This window comes from Lytechinus pictus, chromosome 1 (assembly GCF_037042905.1).
Source record: "Lytechinus pictus isolate F3 Inbred chromosome 1, Lp3.0, whole genome shotgun sequence".
Taxonomy (NCBI): domain Eukaryota; kingdom Metazoa; phylum Echinodermata; class Echinoidea; order Temnopleuroida; family Toxopneustidae; genus Lytechinus; species Lytechinus pictus.
Window position 1 is genome coordinate 40,478,775 of NC_087245.1, and position 22,792 is coordinate 40,501,566.

At 37.7% G+C, this 22,792-nt stretch overlaps 1 protein-coding gene across 1 annotated transcript in view; it reads left to right on the forward strand.

Moving 5' to 3' along the window:
• The window catches only part of LOC129267173 (replication factor C subunit 1-like), a 37,139-nt gene that overhangs the window by 10,125 nt on the left and 4,222 nt on the right, over positions 1–22,792 (forward strand). The window contains exons 9-19 of the mRNA XM_064102953.1: positions 1,683–2,028; positions 3,648–3,745; positions 4,545–4,760; positions 6,975–7,112; positions 8,534–8,629; positions 9,563–9,661; positions 10,868–11,019; positions 11,510–11,627; positions 11,946–12,091; positions 12,426–12,639; positions 14,350–14,556. Of these exons, the coding sequence (XP_063959023.1) occupies positions 1,683–2,028; positions 3,648–3,745; positions 4,545–4,760; positions 6,975–7,112; positions 8,534–8,629; positions 9,563–9,661; positions 10,868–11,019; positions 11,510–11,627; positions 11,946–12,091; positions 12,426–12,639; positions 14,350–14,556 (1,830 nt within the window). The remainder of the gene's footprint in view (positions 1–1,682; positions 2,029–3,647; positions 3,746–4,544; positions 4,761–6,974; positions 7,113–8,533; positions 8,630–9,562; positions 9,662–10,867; positions 11,020–11,509; positions 11,628–11,945; positions 12,092–12,425; positions 12,640–14,349; positions 14,557–22,792) is intronic.

Here is a 22,792-nt window from a genome sequence, read left to right on the forward strand (position 1 = left end):
GGTCGGTATTGATCATGGGCGCTGCCATTTTGTATTACCCACCAGACCTTACGCGTGTTGCAGTGTAGGAAACAGCGTGCACTCGGTGCGGGCGCGATGGCTGCATTCAATTCATGCATGCAGGCGCTAGGATAACCCAGGGAACTCCGGCCCGCGAAGCGGGCGGGAGCTCCCTGGGTTAGCGCTAGGCGTGATTACGGTGATTTGTCAATACGGGAGTTCTTTCGTGCAAGCGAAAAAACAAGAAACATTTGTGAAAAATTATGGCTTTTCAACGGAAATTTCTTGATCGAGGTGAAGAGGCGAGGGTGAAAGGGATCGACGCTTCAGTTCGTGAGAAATGGAATTGGAAGTGGGCTGAAAAATAAGTGGATGGAAGGGTGGCAAGTGAGTGCATACGGAAAATTGAGGAACCCGGTAAAGCTTACTGTACGTGGTGTAATAAGGAAGTCAAGTACGCGAATGGCGGCTGGAGCATGATCAAGCAGCACATGTATGATGCTCACAAGTTTTACTATAGAATTATTTAATGTATGTATTGTGCATTTGATTCAGATTATTGACCTCAAAATCTCATAAACCTCTAACATGTATAATTGAGAGGTATTGTTGCATGCACTACCAATGAAAGTATATTTCCTGGTGAATTTAAGCAATTTGTGCCTCAGAAACACAATTCTTTCCCTTTTATACAGCAAATTCCAGGTACTTCATGGTGTTGAGGAGATGCCTTCTAGATCCTCTGAAAACCCCCAAATCCATGACCTTTGGGGGGCTTCGCCCCCTCGACCCCCTCCGGGGCGTTGCCCCTGGACCCTCGGCCATTAGGTGCGAGACTCTGGTCACTTCGCTCCCTACGTTCACAAAAAACTTTTTTTTTTTTAAAGGGCCACTCTCAGGCCTGGCACTGAGTTTCAAGGAATAAATTCCTACCAGGTACCCATTCAAGTCACATGGCTGAGTGCAGCACAATGTGGGTAGATTTCTTGCTGAAGGCTTATTTATCTTTTTTTTTTAGGTCACATAAAAAGTTGTTATGATCTCCAATCATCATGGCCTGATCTGTCCACAAAGTGAAATAAGGATGCAGACAAATTGGGGTTTGGTGTCCAAAAATGTTGATTAGTATATTGAATTGCCCTTCTCTGTATCCTAACAGTATTCATTATATTAGATGTAATGGAGTACAGCCGAATCGGTAAATGGTAAAATGGTAAATGGCAAATGGTTAGACCAAATGATTAGTAGACAAACTGGTTGAAGATAAACTTGGATTAGACCAATTGGGATGAGATGAAATGGAAATCAGCCAAAGCGGGTGTATACCAAGTGGTGAATGGGGTGAATGGCAATTAGCTAGACCAAATGATAAGGAAACTAATTGGTTGAAGATAAACTTGGATCAGACCTTGGGAGATGAGACCTGGGGGCCGTTTTATAAAGCTGTTCGTAAGTTAAGAGCGACTTTAAGAACGACTGGTGATCCTTTCTTACGTGCTAAACCATCGCCAATGAACATTGTACAATGTACACCATTTAACACAAGAAAGGATCACCAGTCATTCTTAAAGTCGCTCTTAACTTACCAACAGCTATATGAAAACGGCCCCCAGATGGAAAGTAGATAAAGTCACAATGAACCTATTCATAAAATGCCTCTATCGTTCATTCATATTTGACAGAAGCAACAAGTAGCACAGCCTGAGAGAAAGATAAGCAAATCTGAGACACCCATTTCTAAATCATCACCCAAGGATATCACACTAAAGAAGGAACCATCATCATCATCCTTCTACTCAAAGTCCTCATCATCATCGTCATCGTTGCCGTCTAGTACTAGTCAAAGTTCAAAGCAAGCATCAGGGGATGACAAATCAGCAGCCGGGAACTTGATGTGGGTAGATAAGTACAAGCCAGTCCATACGAAGAACATCATCGGACAACAGGGAGATAAGAGCAACGCCAAAAAACTACTCAACTGGCTCAGGAGATGGAATGATAATAACTATGGCAACAACAAAGAAAAAGGTGGAGAATTCAAGAAAGTACTATTATATAGGCCATATAGATATATCACAACGTTCCGTGCAAGCCTTATTGGTGAGTTGCGGGTGATTGCCCGCAAGTCACCCGCAACAAAGTTTTGAGCACGTTCAAAACTTTTCTGCGTGCAAACCAGACTTCAGACTTGTGTGCGCTTCTGCGGGCAACTGCGTGTGAGAAGCCTGCGGGTAGCAAAAATAATTACCAGCAGGTCGCACGCAAGGCTTGCACGGAACGTTTTAACAGGGCCTTAAGAGATAGGGAGGAAGAATGGTGTTGGTGTACTCATCAATATACCTGTTTTCTTCATCAACAAAAGCACTGAAAATTGTAGTTTCTTTCTCTTTGAGGTTTTTTGTCTCGCCTGCATAGCAGAGCGAGACTATAGGCGCCGCTTTTCCGACGGCGACAGCGGCGGCGGCGGCGTCAACATCAAATCTTAACCTAAGGTTAAGTTTTTGAAATGACATCATAACTTAGAAAGTATATGGACCTAGTTCATGAAACTTGGACATAAGGTTAATCAAGTATTACTGAACATCATGCCTGAGTTTCAGGTCACATGACCAAGGTCAAAGGTCATTTAGGGTCAATGAACTTAGACCATGTTGGGAAAATTATTTTCAAAATCTTAACCGAAGGTTAAGTTTTTGAAATGACATCATAACTTAGAAAGTATATGGACCTAGTCCATGAAACTTGGACATAAGGTTAATCAAGTATTAGTGAACATCCTGCCTGAGTTTCAGGTCACATGACCAAGGTCAAAGGTCATTTAGGTTCAATGAACTTTGGCCAAGTTGGGGGTATTTGTTGAATTACCATCCTAACTCTGAAAGTTTATGGATCTAGTTCATAAAACTTGGACATAAGAGTAATCAAGTATCACTGAACATCCTGTACGAGTTTCAGGTCACATGACCATGGTCAAAGGTCATTAAAGGTCAATTAACTTTGGCCGTGTTGGGGGTATTTGTTGAATTACCATCCTAACTCTGAAAGTTTATGGATCTAGTCCATAAAACTTGGGATATAAGAGTAATCAAGCATCACTGAACATCCCCTGTGAGTTTCAGGTCACAAAACCAAGTCAAAGGTCAGTTAAGGTCAATAAACTTAGGCCATGTTGGGGTAATTGTTGAAGTCCCATCATAACTTTGAAAGTTTATGGATAGAGTGAATGAAATGTGACATGGGTGTAGTTGACAGTCTTAAGTCTCCGTTCAAATGTCATTTATGGTCAATGAACGTGGTATTATGTCATTATATGAATGATGTTTTTGTGAATGATTATTTTATAGTAGTTTTCAAAGTTAGCACTGCTGCTATATTAAATTGCGTAATGCAGGCGAGACTGCCAGAGGCGTTCCACTTGTTTTTTCTTTAAACTTCATTCAAAAGGTTGAAATTTAATCAGTAGTTTATTATTTTAAAGCAAACTGTCTCATTAATCAACTATATGTTGTCAGTGAAACGTTTATTTATAAAATCAAAGATTTGAAGGATGTGTCTTGAAAATTCAAACGAATGGCCCGAGATGGGGTTGCTTCTTGCAATCCAGCAGATAAATGAAACTTTGTAACTGTATCCATTCCTCTTCACAGCTAAATTCAGCCGGGACGATGGATATGCATTCAAGGCAGCTCTCCTGTCTGGCCCTCCCGGTGTGGGTAAAACAACAACAGCAACTCTGGTTTGCCAGGTCAGTATCAAGTCATGTCTGAGAAACTAAGACAATTTTAAAATGATAGAGATTAGTTTTCTCCAGCTACACATGGCAATACTGTAAGAAAATGAAATGATATGAAGAAAAGACTTCAGTTTTTAATGAAGCTATTTGTAATGAAATTAGACTTGCATGTATTACGGATATGTTGGTTGGATTTCAAGGAATATTTGAATTTAAGCTTAAATCTCAGTCAATTATCTGTGAATGATGATTTTTTTTTTTACAGCTGATGGCACAGGGCCAAATACCATACTAGTGCGCGTGTTGTGGTCTAGGGGCTCTGATTTTCACATTTTAATAATCAAAGGGTCATGAGATGGAATCCCGGCTATGATGTTATTCCCTCAGCAAGACATTTCCCACATTATATGCAATGAATTTGATCTGCTTTTCTTCACATACAGGAACTTTGCTTTTCTTACATTGAGCAAAATACAAGTGTTATAATAATAATAATAACGGTATATCTACCCAGGGTAGCCACTTCAGTTCTGAAAACTATTCTCCCAGCGGGCCCCGCTATTATTACCCGGCTAAGCTAGGCTACCTATTCAGGTGCACACAGCTTTTTGAGGAATTACTTCGTGCTGGTACCCATTTACCTCACCTGGGGCGAGTGCAGCACACTATGGATGAATTCCTTGCTGAAGGAAATTACGCCATGGCTGGGATTTGAACCCATGACCCTCTGTTTCAAAGTCCGGAGACTAATCCACTGGGCCACGACGTTCTGTTCTGTGCAATAAATTTGATGTGTATTCTTATTATACAGGAACTTGGCTTTTCTTACATTGAACAAAATGCGAGTGATTCAAGAGGAAAGAAGTCCTTACAGGGAGGTATCGCTGAATCACTTGACAACCAGTCGATCTCCGACATGTTCAAGAAGGGTTGTGGAAAGAAGACGACGGACGAGGCCTACAAGCATTGTCTTATCATGGATGAGGTGGATGGTGTAGCAGGGAACGAAGACAGAGGAGGTATTCAGGTACGGTCACGTTTAGCATTAAATGTTATTTGTTCAGTTATATATTTTGATATCAGGGAAGTGAATGTGTGGGACTAGAGTATTGTATTGGAAGTTTGTATCATAATGTATGCATGGGACTACAGGCAGGTAATAATGATTTTGATGAAACATTAATGGAATAACTTCAACCAGGAATTTACTTGGTGAATATTTTTGTACTATTGGGAACATATTGGACGACACGTTTTGATTCAGAGATTTAAAGATTTTTACCTTGCTGTACCAGAAGTTTACATGGAGAAAGTTGTTAAAAGATGTTCTTTTTCATAATTCCTGGAATATAGAATGGTTGCTTAAGTAAAGATACCTCAATTTCAATCAAATAGGGACTGAGCTCATCTTTTAGTTACAACTTTCATATAATTATTCTAGAGGAGGAAGTCTAGCCAAAAATGTATTTGTTACCTGAATGTCAAGTTAAGTGTGCACTGGTACATGGAAAAGAAAAACAGAATCATGAAAAGGGCACAGAACCTGGACTCTATGGCCCGTATTCTGAAGTCAGGTTTAACTTAGACCATGGTCTAACTCTGTGCTAAAATTATGGGAAGCCAAAAGTGTCAAAATTTTTATTAAGTTGTATGTTTATTATGTTTACTGTGCTCTTTCCTGATTCATCGATGGTGAAGACAATTATCTTTTTATACTTCCTAGACAATTATGAATGATTGGAAAGCCAAATGAGCTGAAATATGATATCTCTACTGTTAATGATTTATGTAACAATTAGCTATCCATACTTAGACCACAACTTTAAACCTGAGTTTAAGTTAAACCCGACTTCAGAATACGGGCCTATATCACAAAATTTCGGACTGGTATCAAGTTTACTAAAATTCTGTAACAAAATTGTTCTTGACAAATTTACTACCACCATTTCAGAAGCAGTAGCTTGTAAATTGCCCTGTTCGAGAGAGTGATTAGTACCTGGACCCTTTTAGATAAACTTATGAGTAAGAAAGTCTTAGACAAATTTTAACTCAGCCAATCCAAATAGCAAGTTACAAGGGCAGCTTGGATTCTCCATAGATAACGTGTTATATGAAACACTCCTCGGGTTTGTGAGAAAAGGAGCCTTTATCATTGATGGATTTAAGAAACTGAGTGTCTTGTGACAGGAAATGAGTTTGATGGTTACATTGAGAGATTTAGTGACAGGAAAAATGGTATTTGGGCCTCAAGGTTTTTGATACAGTCTGCTCTGAGAACCGTAAGTATGTTTCAAAGGATGAAGTTAAGCCTGCATGGTCCCTGCAACACTATGCTTTGTAATTAATCATAAACAGATTTTTATGATTGGTTGAATTGACCACAGTATGCAATCAGTTGTGAAAATCAATTGTATGATCCAACGCCAAGCTACATATAACAGGACCAAAGACGGTTAATTTTTAAGGGGTGAATCGATTACCTGTTGCTCTTGAAATTGGCAACAATACTCCATTGTTTCGGGGGGGGGGGGGCAAGATTGATTTTATATCTCTGAAAATGATACACATAGGCAACATGGTTTTAAATTTGATATATCTTTACCTCTTTACCTTAAAAGTTTTTTTGCATTAAAAGAAGAAAAATAAACAAGTGAAAAAAATATCTGCAGTACATACTGTGTAACTTTGCCTATTTTATATGTTCCCTCCACACCCCCCCTCCTGTTGAAAAAAAAACCCCACACAATATGACAAGATGATAAAGGCCTATTTAACTGATGATGACATTGAAGATAAATTTCAGTTGTAGTAGTGATTTCAAAATGTGTGTTTGCAGAATCCACTAGAATGACCACTCAAGTGTCTGTATGTATGAATTGAAAAATATATGCCAAGGAATCTGGAAGAAATTGTGTAATTGCTGAAAAATTAGCAATATAAACATGGAATTCCAGTCAAATGTCAGGCCCTTTTCCATTCAATAATAATACATTGTCCCACATGTGCTTATCTCTGTTGGTGATCTTCAGTGGGATAGTTTTTTGGGGGCTAAATTTCACAACTTTACCAAGTTCAGTCTATGTAAGGGTACCAGATCGAGATCTGGTACCAGATCTACCATACTTTTATACCATAACAGTTAACTTAAGTTTTTACTGAAATTCTCATGAAACCTGTTTTTCAGAGCAACGACTTTCATTTATCTCTAAATGATGAATTTTTTTTCTGATTTGACCTGCAGGAGCTTATCCAGATGATCAAGACTACAAGAACGCCGATTATCTGCATCTGTAACGATCGTAGCCATCCAAAGATCAGATCTCTAGTGAATTACTGCTTCGACCTGAGATTTTCAAGACCAAGAATTCCTCAGATAAAGGTATCACTGTAGTTAATGTGGGCAATCCGTATTTCGTTATCATTGCATTGTATCATTCTAACCATCTAGCTCTCATGAGCTTCTTAACAAGGCATGTCTATTCATCTACCGATATTTACCATCAGTATCATAATATCTATCTTTGTCTTCATCATCTTCAATAATCAATATCATCATCATCATTTTTGATATCATATTCATTCTCATCAATTGCATCAACATCATCACCATTGTTATCAACATTGCCAATCTCTCTATTTCTGCACATTTATTATTATTATTATCATTATTTTCCTTTCCATATTTGCGATTCATATTCATTATCTGTATTTTGATGCATTTTAATATTCGTGAAATGTATTTTGGAAATGTATTCATATGAGTAGCATTAAGTTTTATTTATTCATTATTCATACAAAATTCAGTGACAAACATGACGAAATACCTCCATTTGATGACACTATACCCCATTTTTTCTCAATGAATTCTCTTCTCCGAATACGAAAACCATACTGCCACAGGCATGCAATGTAATTATCAAAACACCTGTTTCTTGACCTCGGTCCGAAGATAGCACAACAGCCCGAGTGCGGTCCGAGAAAACATGTCGCCATTTTTTATTCACTTACTTTCCTTATTTCGAGGTTGATTTTCTTCGTTCGAAATTGAAAATGGTCTAGCATTGAATTTCTGAATACAATATGCCTTTGAAAACATGATTAAATATCGGATACAATAATTTAATTCCGAAGGTCCTTCTACAGGCAGAGAAGACTTACGTAATACACAGCTGTTGTTTATCATTTCGTCCTTGGCTCAACGCTCATAATCTGGCCTGTGGGGATTACCTGGCCAAGCGGGGTTGATCAGGCGGGTGTTTCATAAAGCTGTTCGTGAGTTAAGAGCGACTGCATGGTGATCATGTCTTGCGGTAAATGGTACAAACCATTGGCGATGATCACCAGTCGTTGTTAAAGTCGCTCTTAACTTACGAACAGCTTTATGAAACGACCCCCAGGGCTTGGAAATGATGTTTTAGATTTTCAAATGCAAAATGGGGTGAAATACCGCAGTTTGCCATCTGATCTGCGGTCCGTTTTCAAACGGGGGTAAGACGTAATGAAATGAATAAAGTGTAATCCAAACATGGATGCAGAGAACAGATTCCATCTTGTGAAAAACTGCAATGCAATAATTTCTGTACCAAGAGTAATAAATATTTATTCTTTATTATATCCTGAAGTGGTTTCATGCATATTTTCTTTATCCTTTGAGCAGATTTCAACTTGTGAAATTTTCTAAACTTTATTTCCTTTCAAATTGCGATGCAATAAAATCCTGTACCAAGAATTTTAAATATTTATTGTTAGTTATTTCCTGAAGTGATTTCAATCATATTTTGTTCATCCTGTCTACCATAGGCTGCCATGATGTCGATAGCATTCAAGGAAGGTTTATCTCTCCCAGCTGCCTCTCTGGATGGAATGATTATGGCTGCTAACCAGGATGTCAGACAGGTACAGGTCTATTTAACCTTTCACCTTTGACCTTGCTTAGGGTGGGGTTCCAATAGAAACACCCCCTTTTACTCAAACAAGTGAACAGGAAAAGATATTGAAAACGAAATATGGAACAAAAAGAAAATACTCTAACAAGTGAGTGGAGTTTTGAGCAATTCCCCCAACCAGTTATAATGAGAGGAGAGACATGCGGCTCACAGTTCTGTAAGCGCCCCTCTTGGTGACCCAGATTGGCTGGCTCCTCCCAAAATGCGCCTTAGAATGTCTTTGACAGATATATGTCGCTATACAAATGCTGTGCACCCTCATGATCATCATCAATTAATATAAGATTGATATGAATTGAAATGTTGAATTTGTAAACATTGCAAATTGCACCTTTATTTGCACATTGGCAATTTTGTGACTTATCAAGTTACATGTCCTTTGTTATTTTTAGAGAAAATTTTACTAATTCATCTTCTTTGCTTATAGTGTAATCAGCTCTATAAAATTAGTGACATTTGGTGTGGCAACAACTGGTCTGGTGGAACATCTGCAGATTAATTTGAATACCTATTTGCTAATTATTCATAACCAAACACCCTATTGCAACTCTGAACCTCTATCTCCAGAAGCAATTGTTGCTGGAGCAAAATAAAGTCTTGAGTCACCACTTAGTATAATGTTAATGTAATGTTTTAAAGTAATGTTAGTTTTCTTTCGTTAACATTGTTTTGGGGTCAGCAACTTAGAAGTCCCCCATGGACTTCTTGGCTGATCTTCATTCATGTATTAACTTATTGGCTATTGTGTATTTGATGTAAAAATTTGAATTGTTTTTTAATTGTTTTTTAATGAAATAAAGATTGAATTGAATTGATAACGATGTTGTCTACCCCCCCCCTTTATTGGTTTCTCTTTATTTAATGTTGGATGTATTTTCTGTAGGTGTTACATAATCTGAGTATGTGGAGTGCAGGACAAAAGAAGATGGATGCAGAACAGATGAATATAGATGCCAAGAATGCAAAGAAAGATCTCAAGTTGGTGAGTACACACAAAAAAATCTGGGGCACGTTGCAGAAAGAGTTGCAATCAAACGCAACTCTAAATATCATACGCAACTCTAAATATCATGCGCAACTTCATTTTCAACAAATCAACAGCGCGCATTTTGGACTTGCGATTGATTTTTTGACTTGCGTTTAAACGCAACTCTTTCCAGATCTTCCTACTTCTTATGGGGTGTTGCAAGAAACTTGCGATCAATTGCAAGTCAATTTTTGGTCCCTAAATTAATCATATGTCTTGCAATTGATTGCAAATTTGTGATTGATTGCTAATCTGCTCCTTGAAACAAGGAGTGTAATCTATTTGTTCCAGCTAAAACTGATCTATCAACTGTAAAATTGCAACAGAATTTTTGCAATTGATTGCAAATATTTTCTTGCAACACCCCCTTAATCACATAATTTCCTAAAAGTTTTATATAAGATAATGTGTTATTCTCAATTTTATTTATTTTCTTCTGTGATTGTAATATACACATCTTGGGTTTGTTATGTATATCTGATTTTCTTTTTTTTCTGTTTCTCTATCTCTTTTATTTGTCTTTTCTGTTTGCCTGTGATCCACTGTTTGCTTGTCATTGTCTTGTTTGAGCTGTTGTCTCTCTGTGTATACACATCTGTCTGTTCTAGACCAGGACCCTGCCTTTAAAATGCTTGTGATAGCTTCAGAGCAAACTATAATTGCCATTGATCACAATTCCTCTATCTTAAACTCACAAATTTAGATCAGTCTCTTCTTGTGATTGATTTGCAATTCATGGTGTGACCGACCCCAGATTCTACGAAATAGGTGTAATTTATCTCTTACCCTTAAGGAGTATTCTGTCGTTTTGTGGTCCCAATAGATTCTATTTCTATGTGGGGGTGGTGTGGTCTAGTGGTTACGACTCTTGTCTTTCAGTCAGAGGGACGTGGGTTCAAATCCCAGCCATGGTGTGTTTTGTTAGCAAGAAATTTGCCAACATTGTGCTGCACTTGACCCAGGTGAGGGGAATGGGTACCTGGTAGGATCTATTCCTTGACGCTTTAGCGCTGATATGGCGACTCGGCTACGGCCAGGGTAATAACATGACTCCAAGTATCAAAGCGCAGTTTATGCACATAGTAACTGCGCTATATAAATTGAGATATTATCAGTATTTACGTAGGTAGATTTACTTTCTTTTTCCTTTCCTCTTTACAGGGTCCATGGGACGTAGCCAGGCAAGTGTTCTCATCCAAAGACCTCAAGACGATGAGCTTCAACGAGAAGATGGACCTGTTCTTCCACGATTACTCCATCGCTGGACTCTTTGTGCAGGAGAATTATCTCAGTGTAATACCAAACGAAGGAAGGTAAGACATGATGAAATACGGTGCTATCAGACGTAACCACCTCTTTTGATTTAAAGCATTAACCTCTTGACAGAAAAGAATTGTTAGTTTTGTGTTACTGTCTTCATTATTCACTAAGGCACACCATATTATAAAGTCAGATAAATTTGTAGATGATTTTTAAGGTTTTTTTCTCTTCCTGTAATTGCAGTTTCCTGATTTGTTTTTGTCCTGTTGATCACCATCATCAGCAGCATGATCACTATCATTATCATCATCATCATTATCTTTTTAATCTCCATCATCGTCATCACCAACATCATCATCATCACCATCGTCACCGCCATATCATCTTAATCATCATTATCATCATCTTCATCAATGTCATCATCATCATAATCATCACCACCACCACCACCCCTAACTTCATCATCATTGTCATGATGTCAGTATCGTTATCGTGTTGTTACTATTATTATGGTTATCTACTTCCAATTTTTTTTTCTTCCAGAGGAGACATCAAAAAGCATTTAGATTTGGTGAGTAAAGCAGCTGACAGCATGTGCCAAAGTGACTTAGTGGAGAAAGCCATAAGATCAAGAAGCGCTTGGAGATTACTACCAACACAGGTACATGATTATTCCTTTTCCCCTCGTCTGATCCCCCTCCCTGTCTCCACAATTTTCATGTTCAACTTCTAATTTGCTGTTGTGCCTTTTCTTGTTCTTTTTGTTGTATGAAGTTAACCAACACAGATAAGCACATGTTGGACAGTGTATTATTATTTCATGGAACAAGACCCAACGTCATGGTTAAATTTTATGTTTGTTTGATAATTTTACAGCAATTGCTTGGTTGGTCATTTTATTGGATTCTGTATAAACTCATTTTGAAATCGTCAACACAGATGGCATTTGATTTTTGAAATCATTTTCCTCATGCTGCAGGCCGTCTTTGCCAGCGTGATCCCAGGCACGACTATGCAAGGCTACATGGGCAGCATGATCAACTTCCCCAGCTGGCTTGGCAAGAACTCGTCAAGAGGGAAGAACTTCAGACTATTACAAGAATTGCAAGTTCATATGCGAAAAAGGTGATCAAATACACAAATGTCTATTCTGAAGATTTTTTAATAATACTTACTTATTAATTTGCTATATTTGAGTATTCAGTTATCTTTTCAAAGAATATAGCCACAATTTTTTTTGGCTCTCCTGCTCCCCCTTAAATGGTGAAATAATTGATTGAAGTTTTAGTGCAGGAAATATGTGATTACAGATAATACAAAGTCTTAATAATCACATCTGTTCGAAATATGTCTAGGAATGCAGTATGCTGTAATATGTAAATCCATTCAAGTGAAAAATGAAAAAGGATAATGTTCACATTTCTCTCTGTCATAACCCCCCCCCACCTTCTCCAATCAGCGCATCGGTTTCGATCCAAAGCTTGAATCAGGAGTACCTGCCCCGCCTACGCAGATTCCTGACACAACCCCTGATAGAGAGGGAGGCAGACGGGGTGCCGGATACCGTCAACTTGATGAACAGCTACAATCTGCTCAGAGAGGACTTTGACAGCCTGTTAGAAGTGACGCAATATTCTGGTTTCAATGCTCCTATGGGCAAAGTGGCTCAGAAGGTAGGCTTCTTATTCAAAATTCTTGAGGGGTCCAGAAACTACAAGTGTTTGCTTTTAAAGGGCCCAGCCACGGACAAATCATGGGGAAATTGAATCAATACAAAATTTGCAAAAGGCCAATTGACTTGCATAATATAATCCGTCCGTCATGAGCGCCCGTCGGACTAATGCGATAAAAGTTCGGACAACACGAATTTGACCAAACTCATGATGGTTAGTTACTTCGGATCATCGCAGTTCCAGTTTCCAAAAATCCCAGTTCTTAGACTCATAGCAGGTCTCTTGATTGCTAAACCAAAATAAATAACCTCTGTGAAGTTACATGTTTCAAAGTGAAAACACGGAGTTTACTTCTGGTTGGTTAGTCTACTAACTATTGCTTTCCTATAGACCTCCCAGACATGTCGGCGTCTATTACATAACACCCCCAGGCATGCAGCCGAGTGAAAGACTTGAATCCCTTCTCTGTTCTGAGATTAGCCTTGATTTCCCCATGATTTGTTAATGAAAGGTCGCTTTAAAGTGGATCTCTCCGCTTCCACAGATGTTGATCATGTATGATAATTTGTTCTAATAAAAATGTAAAAAAATACAAGTATATGTATTTATATCTTGATTTATTTAGTTTTCATGATTATATATACAATGAGATTGTAATACTTCTTCTTTTCTGTTGGAGATGAAATATATAAAAAATTCAAATTCCAAACCCTTCAAAGACATGATTTTGATGCCTGAACATGGAGAGGGGGGGGGGGGGGTAATTTAAACATGTATATGATCATTACATCATTGCCCCATTGCATGAAATCAACCATTCATAGTTACCTTATCTTCAATAGCAGCAGCAACAGGGTTGAAAAATGAATGAAAATCAATATTTCTATCGCAAGGAGAAATGATTCTGAGAGAAAGGATTCAACGTCACAATTGTTAGCACTCCGTCATATACAGGGGCCTATTTCATAACGACTTACAACTACATGTTGTAAATTGGACCATGGAAAGCTTGATTGTGATTGGCTGATAAGGCCTGTTACCATGGAAATTGCCAAAATGGCTCAGTTACCACAGTCCTAATTCATTATGAAAATGTTACTTCTAGTAAGTTCTGACCTACGTTTGCTTTAACCAAATATAAAAACAATGGAGTCTAGAATGAAGGCATGGTATGCTGAAACTCTCTGACACAGATTAGCACATGTGGGAACATGATTTAAAATCATTTGGTAAATGACGAGTCAGCCCAGCAGAATGCTATGCGTATTTGCGTATTGTAGTGTGTGCTGTGCTTAAAGATAAATGCCAGTTGTTGTAGCGATTTCAAAATGAGTTTGTACAGCATCTGATAAAATTACCACTCATACGATCTGTTTGCATAAATAAAAAATATGTGCCAAATGATTCCAGGAGAAATTGTGTAATTGCCAAGAAATTAGCAAAATAAGCACAAGATTCGAGACAAATGTCAGTAATAATACACTGTCCCACGTGTGCTTATCTGTGTTGGCGATAGACAGAGTGATAGTATTTTTCAGCTTTAATAGATTTGAGGATGTTGCAAAGTTCAGTTTATGTAACTGTGCCAGATTTAGATCCACGATGATATAATGATTATTCTTGGTTTATGGACTTTCTCTTGAAATCAGTGTTTATGGCAACTACTTTCAATTACCTTTAAATGTTGCTCTTTCTTTCCTCTCTGTCAAGGTCAAAGCTGCCTTCACCAGAATGTACAACAAGGAGGCGCATGCAACACCCTACATGCAGGAGACAGGGGGTAAGAAGAAGAGAGGAAAGGGAGGAGGAGGAGGGGCAGCAGGAACAGAAGATGGTCTCATGAAAGTAGAAGGCGAGGACGAGGAGGGAACGCAGGAGGAAGAGGGTAGCGATGACGACGATGTCAGTGCTCTGAGGGTGAGTTGATACGGCTACGGATACGGCCTACTCAAACATGAAATTTGAAGATAACGTGTCAGTTGTGTTTTTTTTCCTTTGAACAAATGTGTTTGATAACATTATACCTAACCCATATTCAGCTCATCTCATCTGGTTTACAGTCCTTTTCAGGACTTCACTCACTTTCAAGAAATGAATACTTCTAATTTCCTCTTTTCATCCTTTCTCGTCTTTCCATTTCAATCTTTCTGCCTGTATTTCCTTCCCTTCTTCATGTAACATTATACCTATTTGAAAATGTATGCCGTATTACAAGATCAACTCCCGTTCAATTTTTTTTTTCAAGTTTAAGTTTAGTCGGTGAAAGTTAACTTGTCTCATTAATGTTATCCTGACCAGATAGTCTAAGCGGAGTTCTGCTCTCTAGTGCGGGAGAAAGGGCAAGTTTGGAGGATTACCTTTGATCTGACAAACCTGATTCTCATTGAGACTTTCTCTTTCTGCTGGAGTCGGTACACTTCTGAGGCGAGACGTCCTAGTATCTTCTTGAGCTTTGAAGGAAGGTCACTGCAGACGGTGATGCATGAATATTTCAGATATCCTATCATCTGATGATTTGGCTGCTCTCTGGTGCAGTTGACACTCGACAGTGCGGAGCAGGTGATCTCGATCAAACATTGAAAAAAAAGGCAATTGATGATCAGGCTGTGCCCAGGTTCTGGCCAAGGTTGGCCAATCATTTGCTTGGCAGTTCTGTACTAAGTGTAGGAAAATGATGAGCATTTACGAGGAGTATCTTCCGAGAATCTTCCGGGGCAATCCTCAAGGAGTGGCACAAAATTTCCTAAACATTGTCAATTATATTCTCATTTTGCTTGTCGGGAATTTCACATAAGGGAAGACTTTATTATGATGGTGGATTTCCATCAGTGTAAGCTTTGAATCAATCTCTTCTTCTTGCTTTTAATTTCTTTTCTTTAAGAGTGGGATTTGATACTTCTCTTTGGCTGAAAGTTTGTCAGTGATGAAGATGACCTTCATGTCAACTTCTGATATTGATTTCTTTCTGCAATATCACATTTGATAGTCACTTATTCAGTTTAAAAGTGATCCTGTTTCACTGGTCGAGAGAATTCATTTCAGCCATGCTGTTAAGCAATGGCCCCGCACTCATGCCACTCAAATCAAAAGTTGAAGCTGCTTTGCTTATTATAGCTTTTTCTGGAGCTTAGGTATCAATGGCGTTGGAGGTAGCCATAACTGATTTTGAATATTATTATGAAGATTTAGTTTGTTTCTTCCCTTTATTATTTTTTTCTTTAGATTTGTTTGGTATAGATTATAGTCAGACATTGCTGGCAATAAATACTTACTCATGATTGATAATTATGGTAAATTGATGTGCCACCGATGAGAAGATTTCAATAACAATGCATTTGCGGGCTAGAGCTCTACTCAGACACACGTCCATTAACTCCAAATGCATAGCGATTGACAGAATAAATAATGTGGAAATCAGTGCTTGCAAATGTTTCTGGACTATTTCTGTGAAATGACCAACAGTTTTGTAGGTCCAACCCTATTTTCTTTAGGGATGCCACTTTTCCGTATTTATACGGAATTCCGGCTTTTTTCCTACTATCTGTCTTATTTCCGTATTTCCGACTTTTCCTGTTTTCTGTGTATTAAAAAAATCAGAAATTCCTCCTTTTTTCCCCTTATCTCTCCCGATTGCGATGCATGTCGATCGACCGAGTGAGAGATCTTTCCCCAAGATATTTGCTTTTATACAGTACATAATTTATAAACGCACGCACTGCCTACTACGTTCATTGAGTTATGCTTTTATCAAGGCTTTCTGATTAGAATTCTCGATATCCTGGCCAATCAATGCGAGCAACAAGTTCCGAACGCACGCACATAGACAAGCGCAAAGCAGCGGCACGAATCGCGGTATAATAGCGACTGGTAAATACGTCTGTAAAGATGATGACGTCATCCAAGATGGCAACTTACGATGACCAACGAAGGAATCGAGGATGACTAAGTTTTGATCATCATTTGAAAGGAATTAGCGGTAACTGCGGTCTAAGGTACGATGTTTCTGAATTTCATATATTTTCTCGTAAGTTTGGATGTAATTATTTTTTTATAATGTGACATTTTATGTACCAAAAACGATCTGAAAATCGGGTTTCCGCCGAATGTTGGATCTAACGTTACTGCTGCATGCTGATACGGAACCCAGGGAGCTCTGGCCCCGAAAGTGGGCCGGAGCTCCCTGCGGCTGCGTTAGCTGATACGTTGTCTTTATGTAAGGGCCAACAACTCTTCAGTCTATGTATTGGTGAGTGGAGCCAACGCGGTTCAGCTGAACAACCAAAATACAGAGACTGAAGCTTTTGGTCTAGCGTTCTATGAGAAACACACAACAACTAACTACCGTCAGTTTTTCAAACCTAATTGACTTCAAAGTCATCAATCACAACAAGGTAAAGAAGCCACTTGGTCCTCCCCCTCCCCTAAATTTGAGGTGGGGGCCGGAGCTCCCTGCGGCTGCGTTAGCTGATACGTTGTCTTTATGTACGGGCCAACAACTCTTCAGTCTATGTATTGGTGAGTGGAGCCAACGCGGTTCAGCTGAACAACCAAAATACAGAGACTGAAGCTTTTGGTCTAGCGTTCTATGAGAAACACACAACAACTAACTACTGTCAGTTTTTCAAACCTAATTGACTTCAAAGTCATCGATCACAACAAGGTAAAGAAGCCACTTGGTCCTCCCCCCTCCCCTAAATTTGAGGTGGGGGCAGACCCCCCCCCCTCCTAATATTTTTTTTTTTTTTTTTTTTTTTTTTTTTTGGCTTGTCCAATTTTTTACCTGTGTCCATCCCAAAATTTAAGGTGGACCCCCCTAAATTTTTTTTTTCTTGGACACTGTCCCGGCCTGCGATAAGTTTCAGTATTTTTGGAGGACACCTAGTGGCATCCCTGTTTCTTACATTCTTAATTTAGATCATGACCTACTCAAGCCGTGATAATTTGAGGGCAGTACATTCATATCAACTGGAAAACAGAGACAAATTGTATCAGGACCTACATGTTTTAGGGAATTGTCCTTCTTAACAGATGAATGATGACATATCAATGTTCTTCATCATGTGAATAAGTTGTTTATCCTTGAATTTAATGCTTGGATTTATAGAACACTTTATATTCTATACTTTGACTTGTGAGATGTATCTACCCCATCCAAGTATTTCCTTTCAGTTAAGACTGTTATTGCATCACATTTTCCATTTGCCATTCTAATACATTCAGGGATAATTGGGATTAAATAGTTTGGATGATAATAATAATGAAAAAAACAGATGTTATATAGTGCATATCATATAATGTTACAATGTTTCTATGCACTTCAGAGCAAAATGAAAAGAAAATAATGTAATGTTGGGTCCTTGTTGCTCAATGGAGTTACATTTTAATAAGAGATCTTTCAAAGCAGTTTGAAATTCGTTTAGATCAATTTTAACGACTTCTTAACTCTTGCACTCATGAGTTATCATTCGAAGAACAAAGACATTGTGAAAGCTGCCCAAAAATTGTCTTTTCAAGAATCATTCTTAAAGGAGAATGAAACTTTTGGAACAAGATAGCTTGTGTGAAAACAGAAAAATCTAAGAAACAGATCAACAAAAGTTTGAGAAAAATCGGACAAATAATGAGAAAGTTATGAGCACTTGAATATTGCGATCACTAATGCTATGGAGATCCTCACATTGGCAATGCGACAAATATGTGTGATGTCACTTGTGAACAACTCTCCCCATTACTTTAGTGTATATTTCACTTAAGCTGCCTCTTTTATCACATCTATTAGTAGATCATGTATTCTTTTTATAGGAGGGCATGTAATACAGATTTTTAAAGAATACATCATGGATAAAGAGTTTGTATCACCATGAGAAAAAGCAAAAAGAGACATTTTGGGGGTATTTCATAGTCGACCAAAGGGAAAGTTGTTCACATGTGACATCACACATCCTTGTCGCATTGCCAATGGGAGGATCTCGATCGCATTAGTGATTGCAATATTCAAATGCTCATAACTTTCTCATTATTTTTCAGATTTTTCTCAAACTTTCTTTGTTCTTATTCTTTGATTTTTCTGTTTCGACAGAAGCCTACTTGTTCCAAAGGTTTCATTCCCCTTTAAGTAAAAAAGTTTAATCTTGAGTTTTATTTCTTTCTTATAGAGAATTGAATTGAGCTGAATTTACTCTGTTTCTTTTATGAACCCCCTTATATAATAATTTTCATGTGAGAAATTTCTTTTTTTTTTTCATGAAATCAAACTTATTTTGGTAAGCTTTTGCTTGTGAGACTGCAATCTTTGTCAGACCTTTGGCATAGTTGCTGATTCAGCATGATAAAGTATGGAAATGGGATTGAACGTAGAGGAGAGAACATATTGTCCAAATTCTCTCCATATTTTTTTTTTTTTTTTTTTTTGGGGGGGGGGGGGCATAAATGTGAATAGCCTCTCCTATTCCATTTTAGACTAGACACATTCTGGAAAAACAGGCCTATATAAACTTTAAGAAGCATTTTGGGGTAAAAGTTGGAAATCGGACTGTTTCACTCAATTCAAATATGCTGAATCTGATAAGATCGGTTCCCAAGCTAATTTCTCATGTTTTGACCACCTAATTTGCATAAACAAAATGGCTGCCAAATTGACAATTCAGAATATTATTTCGACAATGTTCTTTAATTATATTCGCTTTCACAGACATGAATACTGCAAAATCCTGCATACATACGTGTACCTTTCGGGAAAACTTGTTATTTTTGTTTGCGGCTAATTAATTATGCAAATTTATTCATATTTTGGATCATTATGCTATAATTTGATAATTTCAGCTCAATTGTTTATATTTTTGGTACAAATAGCATTTACATCATTATAAATAATTGTACGGCCCTTAGAATATAATATCACAGTGAATAATAATGTATTTTATTGTTTTTGAATTTCTTATGTATTTCTTTGTATTTTGTACCATTTGTTTTGTACATGTTTTGTTATGGGATCTGTCAAATTATTGATTATCAGTGGCAGAAAATAATAAGCTTCAATTATTTAATTAATTATGTAATCACTTTTTTATTCGCATATATCCATGGGCATAAACAGATTCACCCACTCCCACACCCACATCTGCATACAAAGGTAAACTCCTGCACGGAGGGCCTTCCCATTTAAAAGCACAATGGTGGAGATCCAACGAATTTCATGAACATATCTGTATTCAAGCGAATGTCACTATTAATTGCTTATATTTTTATTATAAAATGGTATCTTGAATTATGATATCAATCAATTCATTCATATTTACAATTTTAGATTATGAATTATTAAATTTGAATCATAACAGTACTGTAATTCTCAACTCCTTAATAGTCAATCAGTTGCATTTAATATCCTTTGGAGTAGTTATGTTCCCGACCAACAGAATCTGATCACACATATACATGTATATATATTTAGTGTGTTTTTCTTCAGCAAAATGAAGTGAAAACCGTCTGCTGAACATGAGATGTCCTGTGTTTTTCTCCATTACGCTCGTCAAATTGTCCCAATATTGAAAAAAATTATTAGAACTGAACCCACATATAATCCATCTAATTTCTCATTTTACCTATCAATTAGACCGTTTCCCGTGTTTTAAAAGCCAATTTTTTATCATTTGACTTCATGAACGGATTACATGTGTATCTCCATAATATATCTTTTCCAATGCAGTACTGCACCTGTCCTATCAAGGATTGCCGCTTCATCCAACTTAGAGGCATCCAGCTTCCCCCAGCTTGATATACACCTTTACCTTCGGGGTGTTGAATGATCAATGTCAGTTATCATCGATTTGGTGTTCAATTGGATGGCTTTATTGATAGAGCAGCCTCATATTATAAAAGTCATCTCTAACTGTTGAAATCAAACCAATTTAGTACAAGTATTCTGCGGAGGCAGTTCGTATCGAAGTCATCGTGTTTGTGTTCTTGAGATATGTCCGATTCTGATGTCACAGATCCATAGAGAAAACCTAAACTTTTGTCTTGAGAGAGAATCTGCTGTCTAACCAGATCTTGTTTCAGGTGTTAAAATGCTCGGAATGCACCTTTTCAATACCGCAGTGAATTGTGTAATGTCTTCTAGGCCATTTATCGAACTTCTAATATTCACACATCTTCATAAGATAGACTATTTCAAATTGATAACGAAGATATCTTTCAGAGGATGGTGGGTTCCTGGAATGTTTGGCGTTCCTGTGGGTGATTATTAATCCACTTATTTTGATCGGTATTAAACCCAACAGCATCCAATAGCTTACCCAGCTCTGATAGGCTGCATGCGAGTCTGATATATCACCATCAAAGTCTAGGTCGAGAATTTCTTCGATTGTAGAGCCATGAGGAAAGCAGTTGCCTAAGTTATGTTTGACTTGTCAACCGGTTTTGATACCAGTGAACGTGTCATTCTTCTTGGGAGACTGACAGTCTGTTTTGGAATTGATGATTCTGCACTCCAATGGCAGGTTTATCTTACCTTGCCAACAGAGCTGTATGAAGCTGTATTCATCACGGGCATGCAGTCTCCTGTGACTACCCTTTGATATGGAGTTCCTTGGGAGTCTGTCCTTGTCCCTTGTTCTTCAAACTGTACATCACTCCTCTTGGCTCTGTAATGTGGCAACATGGTGTTGGTATACACTTCTATGCTGATGACATCCAGCTGTATACCTAACTTTTGATCCAAAAGGTAAATATACAGAGGTTCGTGCAGCTGATGTTGTTGGTGCTGCCATTGAGGATTCGATGTTGGATAAAGGTCAACTTCCTGGAGCTTAACAATAAAAAGCGAAGTACCGGTATCTTGTTCTGTCATCTCCATATATGGGTAATTATTATGACTACAACTCCAATCTTAATAAATGAGGAAGCTATATATCTGCAGTATGCAAGGCTAGATCTCTTGGCGTAGTCTTTGATAGAACAATGAGCATGAAGAAACACACATCACATGTCTGCCAATCTGCATATTACCTGCTCCACAGAATTGCTGAGATCAGACATTGTCTTACATGAGGTGGTGCAGAAAATATCATCCATGACCGGATAACCTCTAGACTGGACTTCTGCAACTGTCTCCATGCTGGTTTACCTTCAACAGGCATCTCTAGCACTTTTTAACCATAGGTCACAATGTGAAAATTTGTTCTGCATTGGGCAGTGACTGGACTGGAAACCTTGTTTTGCCCATGTTTTAACCATGGAGCTAATCTGTGTTTAGCCCCATGTTTTTATCATTTCCTCTTCTGTATTCAGTATCGTTCGTCAAAGAATCTTCCAAGGTAAGGATTGGATAAAAGCTGTGGTTTTCAGTTTTCACTTTGATGGTTGACTTGGGGAAAATGTATCGTTGCCACATAAATAAATAAATCGGTAATGACCAAAAAACTAGTAAGTGATCCAGTAATACAGACCCTTTGCATTTATTACAAATTGTTTTTTGGTTAACTGCCATGATTGCAGTTCTGATGGAGCTGAATCAAAGATATAATTTTGCTACAAGGATAATAACAATGTACTGATACTTATATCCGATTGATAAACTGCACTGCGTAAATCATACGTTTAATTGATTATTTGATCTGTTATGAAACATTTTAATATATCTATTTCTAGAAATTTAAGTTCAGCATGATTACAGGTTTTCCAACTTCTAAACTCTTCTTTTCTTACGGGTTCATTGAATTTGGTAAGTGTCATGATTATAGGATCAGCATCAATGTTTTTATATTGGGCATGTCTACTATACCTTGCAAGTATATTACTTTCTATATACAGGTGTGGGTGTGGGAGCGTGTGTGTGTATTTGTTCCTGAGTACAATTAACAGTTGTGGCAAAAGAAGTTTATCAAATGATTCAATCAGTGAAGCTCAATATTTGTCTGCCATTGATATTATTTTTTTAAAGATCTCATATTAAATATATACAAAGCAAATGGCAGAAAATACAAGAACACAAAAGAAATATCAAAGAACAATAAAATACATATAAAAATTGACTTGAATATTATATTAAAGGGCTAAACAATTATTATAATGATACAAATACTATTTGTACTCAAAACAATAAACATTTTAGGTGTAATTTTCAAATTATAGCATAATATTGCAAAATATGCAT